The sequence below is a fragment of the Sphaeroforma arctica genome (assembly GCF_001186125.1).
Source record: "Sphaeroforma arctica JP610 unplaced genomic scaffold supercont1.104, whole genome shotgun sequence".
Lineage (NCBI taxonomy): Eukaryota > Ichthyosporea > Ichthyophonida > Sphaeroforma > Sphaeroforma arctica.
Genome location: NW_014040454.1, coordinates 138150 through 146639, shown reverse-complemented (window position 1 = coordinate 146639; position 8490 = coordinate 138150). Strand labels below are relative to the sequence as shown.

Genomic DNA, 8490 nt, shown 5'->3' with positions numbered 1-8490 from the left:
TAGTAGGTAGTAGTACTACTCTCTCTCTCTCTCTCTCTCTCTCTCTCTCTCTCTCTTTCTTTCATCACAATACAGGAGAAGAATGTCCGTGCGTGTCTTGAGTGTGTGCAAATGCCCAATCACTGTGTGTTCCGCTGTTTAGAGGAGAGTGCGCCTCCAATAAGCGACAACCGAAAGAGCCTCAGAAAATCTGTTGTGCTCGGTAGGTTCACATATATATATGTGTGTGTGTGTGTGTGTGTACCATGTATGCCCCTCCCGGACGTGGATCTAATAAACGTATTCGTATGGGTGTTTATGTATCCATGTGTGTGTGCTCAGAGTATGTATAGTATATATGCATACGTATTCGTATGGGTGTTTATGTATCTATGATTGTGTGCTCAGAGTATATATTGATACGTATTTATATGGTATATCTATGAGTGTGTGCTAAGTATATGTAGTATATATACATACCTATCTGTATGGGTGTTTATACATCTATGAGTCTGTACCATGGCCCCCACTGTGTCTTGCGCTGTTTGGAGAGCACAGCCCCGATCAACGATAACTGAAGGAGTCCTATCCACCGTCCCAATCATACCTACACACACACCCCATCCACTGTATATCCTACTAACCCCATCATACGTCGTCACCGTGACTTACCCACTCTCCTCAACGGTCTGATCTCTGTGTGTACAGCCGATGGTATGGCCTACGTTGTAGTCAAATGCATTGGCGTGGGTGCGTGGGCGAAGGTCTACTTGGCAGAACACACCGACCCGCCACAGCACCACAGCACACAGTGAGTGTTGTGATAGGAGTGGTTTAGAATAGACGCTATATGTAAATACATTCAGGAGAGTACATGTGTGTGTGTAGTGTTGTGTAGTATAGTACTTGTGTGTGTGTAGTGTTGTGTAGTATAGTACTTGTGTATATATAGTGTTGTATAGTATAGAACGCGTGTGTGTGTAGTGTTGCGTAGTATAATACTTGTGTGTGTGTAGTGTTGTGTAGTATAGTACTTGTGTATATATAGTGTTGTATAGTATAGTACTTGTGTGTGTGTAGTATTGTGTAGTATAGTGCTTGTGTATGTATAGTGTTGCTTGCGTATGTATTGTGTTGTATAGTATAGTACTTGTGTACTTACTGAATTATGTGCACATATCTTCTCATTCGCATACACATACCAATTTCCATTCACATTCACATTCCCACTTTCATTTGCCATTGCCATTCTCTTTTCCCATTCCTCATCCTCATTTCCCATCCCCATTTTCCATTTATTTCCCATTCCTATTCTCATCCCCATGTCTCATTTTCCATTCCCATTTCCTATTTTCCATTTCCTATTTTCCATTCCCATTTCCCATATCCAGACTGTACGCCATGAAAGTCACTAGGCGGGCCATTGGTCAGTGGGAGTCCTACATCGCACATGAGCTGCAGCGACGCTTTAAGCTGCTGCCACCACACCTCAGCACCACCACAAACTACCGTGTCTTTGGACAGGCACACAACCTGCATGTGTATGCGGATGCAGCCATAGTCATGGTTGACTATTTAGTATGGAGGTGTGTGTGTGTGTGTGTGCGTGTGTGTGTGTGTGTGTGTGTATCTTGGACAGGCACACAACCTGCATGTGTATGCGGATGCAGCCATAGTTATGCGAAACTGAAGTTGAGATACTGAATTTGTAATACAGCCCCACTGTAGTACAGACCTTAATATATCGAACTACTTCATCCCATAGTAAACGGGGTTGGGGACATACAGTTACATAGCTATGTAGCTCATCTTGTGTTAAACGGTATGTATACACATACCCCTCACCCCACCCATCCAAGGTTGCACACAGCTGCACCTCATCTTATACACACCTGCATGTACTTATACAGTCCATACATACACACCCATCCATAGGCTCTCTACTCGACGCGGTAAATGCCTACGACTCGGCTGGTGTGAGCATGCCATTGGAGCTGGTGATGTTCTACGCTGTTGAGATAATGCGTATAGTGGAGGTCTTACACGCGTGTGACATACTACACGGCGATCTCAAACCAGATAACTTCTTGTTACGCAATGGACCTGGGTAGGTTGAGCTGTTTGTGTTGTGGATATACGACATGTCGTATATTGTTGTGTATTGGCTTCTGTTGTTGCTGCGCAATGGACCCGAGGAGGTTGTGCGGTCGGTGTTGTGTATATACGACATGTCGTGTATTGGATATATTTGAGCACTTTACCCGGGTGGATGGGCTGATCTGTATGTTTTGTCGAAGTATGGTGTATGTATGACATGTCGTTTATTGGCACCTGTTGTAGAAAACACACGAAGCGTGGATCGAGAATTCTGCAGCTTTTTACTGCGCAGAATGGTCGGGTGCGTGTTGGTCGATGTATGGTGGTTTACGACATGTCACATATTGTCGTATATTGGCCTATGTTGTGACAACAAACGGCAGTGTGTGGTGGTATAGTCGCGCCGTAGCTGTGTATCGGGATGTGTGAATTTCCGACAGTGTGGTGTTATTTGAAATTTGTTTCATATTGGCACGTGTGACAAGCTTCGTCCTACACTACAATACGCACCCCGACAAACAGCAGTATCAGATCAAAGCCAACCCCCTCCTAATAGACACGGCAAATATATCTATATATATACATATATATATATATATATATTACATATATAGGTATAGATATATATATATATGTGTGTGTGTGTGTGTGCATGTCATTAACATACATATACATGCATTTTATTTTCGGTGTGTATGCATCCGATTGTGACGGGTGTCTTCTATTGACTTTGGGTAAAAGGCCATTCCTTTCTTTCGCCTATGTCGCATACTCACCCCATTGCCCCCCTCCGCGCTATACAACAGAATCCCCGATTCTGATTGGTCGCCGGATAAAAACCCGGACTGGGAAGAATTCGGACTGCAGCTGATCGACTTTGGACGCAGTGTAGACTGTGCGCTATACCCAGCGCAAACTCAGTTTTCGGGGTCAAATAAAACCGAGGGGTTTATTTGTATGGAGATGGCTGCTCACAGGCCATGGCGCTATCAGGTATGTACCTTGCACGGAAAAGAGACTACGGATAAGGACCTACAACACTGAACTACCAAGTGTATGTATATGTGTCTGTGTATGTATATGTGTATGTACACGTGTCTGTGTCTGTGTTTGTGTCTATGTCTATGTCCTCATTCGCTTGTCCTCATTCACTTGTCCTCATTCGCTTGTCCTCATTCGCTTGGCATCATCCGCTTATGCTCATTCGCTTGTCCTCATTCACTTGTCCTCATTCACTTGTCCTCATTCGGTAGGTGGACACCTTCGGAGTGCTTGGCATCATCCACTGCCTGTTCCATAAGAGATATATGAGTGTTGAGAAACGCGGATCGCGGTGGAAGCCCAAAGAAGCCTTCAAACGGTACGATGGCCCAGACACCCAGGAGTGATATTTATATACGAGTCTATTCCTAAAATGATGGTGTTTATGAGTTTATTCCTAACAACGATGAAGTTTATGAGTCTATTTTTAAAAATGAAGTTTGTGAGTCTATTCCTGAAAATAATTGTATGCGTCTATTCGTAAAAAGGATGAAGTGTATGAGTCTATTCGTAAAAATGATGAAAGGGATTGGAGGAGTAGGGCCATGTGTGCCGTTCTCTCGCAAGGTTTACTTGCGTATCAGTGCGTTCTAGGCGGACTCTGTACAAGAACTATAGCATGTATGGGCAGATGTGTAGGGTTTTTAGTTTCATGAACAGGTATGCGGGGTTGCTAAGTGCTTCGTCATCCAGGTTGATCATGAGGTTTATTCGGTTTTCTTGAACCATAAACCCTAAATCCCATTATCCGCAGAAGCTAATTATCCTACCCTACCTCCCACCCTGGAACCAGCACAGTTGTACGCTCGTGCATCGGCTTGTTGTGTTTGTGGAGAACCCGATTTGGTTCGGGTTGTTATCAATACTTGCTGTACGTATACTAAGATTTTGGCACACCCCAGTGTCTCAAATAGCTGAGTTAGATATTATCTTAACCCTGATTCTATTATCTGAACCCAATATTCGAATTACAGCTATTGGCAGGCCGATTTATGGGCCGAGCTTTTCGATACGTTCTTGAATATCAATCCTGCAGATGAGGCTCCCAGCTTGGCACCATACCGGATTAGGATTGAAAGGGAATTGCGGGATCCAAAGCGAGTTTGTAAGTTGAATGCTCAATTGAAGGAACAAATATCGCTAGTTCAGCGCTATAGGGCTAGTACAGGTGGAAAGGTACGACGATAATAATAAAAAAGTAGTAGAAAGCAAATACCCTTGGCAGGATAGGTGCAATATATATATATATGTATATATTGATATTAATATCCAAATTCATGTTCATATTCATATATACATATACATATATATTGAAATACACATATATATATCTTGATACATATATATATATATCCTTGGCAGGATAGGTGCAATATATATATAAGCGCACATATATTGATAAATATTGCTATTGCTATTGATATTGATATTGATATATATTGCTATTGCTATTGCTGTTGATTTTGATTTTGATATTGATATATACATATACATATATTTTGATATACACATATATATACCTTATAAATACATACATATATGTATATATATATATATATATGTCTGTGTCTGTGTTTATATATTTTATGTATGTATATATATCATCTATACTATCTATATTATTATATTATGTTAAAGTATATATTATATATCATATATATATAGCTAAATCATACGAACTCAACATTTGCTAACCTTCCATTCCCCTCTATTAGTTCAAAGTGGCAGTTCTAAATCTGACAGCAGGAACTTCACCGTACACACTGCATTCCCAAATATTTTCCGGCGTACACCGTTGAGTGCTTCATATAGAAAACCCTCGAATTCTAAAAGATCAGAACCCGAGCCAGCGTGTGGCTGGTAAGCAAATATCGTCCCACCCGTTCAGTTTCCACGCTTCCTACCCTCCACACCAGCCAGTCAATTACAACAACATTTCATACTATTGCAACCTGTGATAATCTGAGTGATGAATTGCATTCGATCGTCACGCGCGACCGTCGGCACGTTCTCTGTCTGATGACAGACTATTTTAAGGGTACGGAAAAATCAATTCATAAAAATATAAATTCATAATGTACCATCGTGACATACTATTATAAGGGTACAGAAAATTATTTCGTAGAAAATAAATATATGATCTACCATCGTGATTTCAACTGGGTGTATTTTAAATTCTCGAGAGAGAGAAAGAGAGAGAGAGAGAGAGCATTTTATATGTCTGTTTAGTTCGTCTTGCTTGCAGTTTTTGACGTAGCCCCGGTAATATTGGCTAACCCGTGACCATAGGGGGCAGTGGCTCGAATACGAACAGATGTGGCGTTAGTTCTTCTGCACTTCCACTCGACAAGAAGTTGGCGCTGCTAACTTGACTCTGATTCGATGTTTTTCCTGTCTGCTCAAACCCCTAGTACACTTCTAAGTCTGAATCCTTGTTTTCGTCCAAATGTGCGGTCTCGCGAATGATCTCCGTATGACCTGTGCGTTCCTGCTAAGGGGTGCATCCAATCGTCGTACCACCTCGTGCATTTGCTGGGTTGGTTGGACTAGTCTGTATATAGTGGCTGGGTTTGTGGTACCCGTTCCTTGGGTCAGGGAAGGGAGCGAAAGTGGTTCTTTCACTAGTCTAACCGTGAGTCCACCCCCGGATTCCTCACTCACTCGTTGCTCGTGGGCCGGATTCGATCGGCGAATGACTGGGTTGTAAGCTGTTCCTCTCCTTCTCTTTCTCCTTCTGTGCTACGGTAGGAAGGAGTGCCGACTGCATAAATAAACTTTAGTCGAGTTCGTACCGTCTAAAATATTCCCAACCAAGACAAGTATTCGTTTTGTACACGTGTCGTCTCTCGTCGAATCCGTTGTAAATTAGGTCCTTTGCTTTCTGCCATTCCTTTTGGTCCAAGTTAATGGACTGGGCCAGCTGATCTGCAACCCATTTGACACTTTCCTCATCAATGGTCTCCCATAATTTTCATTCTTTACTCCAGTGGTTAAGAAGAGTTGCAGTAAATATACACTCATCGGCAGCTGTGATAAATCTTACCACTTGCAAAGTGTAAAAGTAATGTATCAACGGCTGACTATGTGTAATATTCAACGTTGACATGATCGTCGACTTGTGAGCTCATGCGTGCATTCTTCCGTCGATTTATGTGCACTCTGACGTATGTACCGAATACTCGCAATCAAATACCATGATATACTCATATACGCATGATGTGTAAAATCATACGTAATACAGACAAAAATTGCTAAAAATTATACGCTTATAAATACAAAACTTTAAGTTATAGAATATATAAGGATGGTTGTCCGAGTGGTCCAAGGAGTTTGACTTAAGCTCAATTATGCGTATGCATGCGCAGGTTCGAACCCTGCACCATCCAATAATTTTTGTACTTTTTTTTTAATCATGCGTCGTCTCAAACTAGGATTCGCTAAGATCAATATTGTGGCGTGGAAAATAGTAGTTTAGGTCCACGCCAACACATATACCAGAGATGATGCATAGAACACTCACAACCTGTACTGAAAATGTGTTTTATTTTTATCCCCGCAGAGGTATATTATCCTGTTGTGCAATTTTATTTATATTCTGTCGGATTTTGATTCTGAGAAAGTTGGAAGTCTCGATAGTACTGCGCGAGCATTATAAACTGCTCATGAACCAATGGATATTGATCTTAACTCCCTTGTATTTGATTGGTCCATGAGTCTATGTTTGTACTTTTGCCTTTTAGTGATTGTTAAACGTGAAATACATAGTTTTTTGTTCACAATGTCTGTGTCGTGATCAAGGATGATAGAAGTATAAAGAATGATATACCAACAAAATGGTCCATAAATATAGCTAAGGCAGTAAATTCGGACTTATAGGAGTTGGCCTGATATCTGACCAATGCACATGACGGTATGTACGAGCGACACTCTACGCTCAGGTTCTCTATGTTGAACAATAAAACTACGTCGCAAACGATGACATGTACATTGTACGAAACAAGGCAAGTCGATTTGGACGCACCTGTCACCAGGGGCAATCTGATCTAATACGGAATAATGATAAAAGGACGCAATCGGACGAAGAGTTCGAAGCTGAAGCCGAACATGTAAACAGACCGCATAGACTTAGTCGGCGCTTGACAGTAGGTTTGCTAGACCATCGTACAACAACCTCGCATACACTCACTTTGACAATATCTTCACTCCCCCCTTTATAGGGGTATATCTCACTGGAAACCCTCTTATTCTGCTATCCATACATTCTCCCAGGCATAAGCCCAGCCCGAGCACAAAAGGTACGCCCCAATACTTACAGTGGCTCGACGCCAGAAAGTAGGAGCACTCGTACATCATCTATACGAATCTCGGGATATATCGCAAGGACAAAATGACCATTCTAATTCAGAAAACTATTTACAATTTTTGAGTAGATTACCGTTGTGAGATGTCCATCGTGTTTTAGAATAGTGTTGAAAGAAGGTTTAGAAATTAGTGACCTCTAAGCGAGGTTTGAATTTGCGAACAGCCGTGGGTTCATATGCAACACTTGCATGCCCTACTATGGAACTTATGGCGTGCACGTGCATGCATTAGCTGTTAGATGAAGTTGTATGGGTTTGTCAGATGACACCACAAGAACAACGTCAATAAATAAACCAGGCATTGGTGAGAATTGGGAACAGCCTTGAGGGTTTTGAGAATGTGGCACAAAACGTAGCTATAACCCGTTCACATTTTCCCATACTGAGTTCACAGCACTACATCCTGCTGGGCAAGAGATAACTTACGCGCCTAAAACAGACGAGGAAAATGATACGCCATACTATGAAGCACGTCTGAAGATGATTCGACTTGGTACTGATATAATTTGTGTATAATATTCTCATATGAGAGCAAAGTAGGTCAACCAGGAAACCGTTGCACCTGATACCATCGTAAACTTTAGTAGATGGCCAGAACACGAAGGTGTGGCAGAGACATCATCGGTATCCTGCTTCGCTCGTCGGATCTGTGACTTGAAGACGGATAATATGAGAAAGCGCGTATCAATTCTATAAATTTCACATCATTACACGGTTGTAGTGCTATCTGTTTGAAAAAGGAGGCCATGAAACTATTAGAAATGGTGACAAAGTAAATTTGAAGGTTTGCATATTGTGATTTGGCTATGAAAATACTTTGGAACCCACGTTATCATATGGTAGGGTTTAGTGAGCACAATTCTACATGGTCAGAAAACGAGGGTAGCGGTCATGGCGTGCGAGTGTGATCACCCCAGTTTAATGCAAGAGGCACGCGATTTGACTAGGAATTATAATACACAAATGGTTCATGGAATACAATATGATATACCAACGATAGATGAATCCGTAA

General features: G+C 41.7%; 1 protein-coding gene and 1 non-coding gene across 2 annotated transcripts in view; both read left to right on the top strand.

Moving 5' to 3' along the window:
• SARC_02353 (BUB protein kinase) overlaps window positions 1–4326 on the top strand; it is a 5761-nt gene extending 1435 nt beyond the window's left edge. The window contains exons 2-7 of the mRNA XM_014303910.1: window positions 76–202; window positions 688–790; window positions 1371–1565; window positions 2883–3069; window positions 3330–3436; window positions 4092–4326. Of these exons, the coding sequence (XP_014159385.1) occupies window positions 76–202; window positions 688–790; window positions 1371–1565; window positions 2883–3069; window positions 3330–3436; window positions 4092–4305 (933 nt within the window). The 3' untranslated portion in view covers window positions 4306–4326. The remainder of the gene's footprint in view (window positions 1–75; window positions 203–687; window positions 791–1370; window positions 1566–2882; window positions 3070–3329; window positions 3437–4091) is intronic.
• A 2093-nt stretch (window positions 4327–6419) lies between these two features.
• SARC_30046 lies at window positions 6420–6503 on the top strand. Its single transcript has one exon. It is a non-coding gene; the product is annotated as a tRNA-Leu (tRNA).
• The last annotated feature ends 1987 nt before the right edge of the window (window positions 6504–8490 follow it).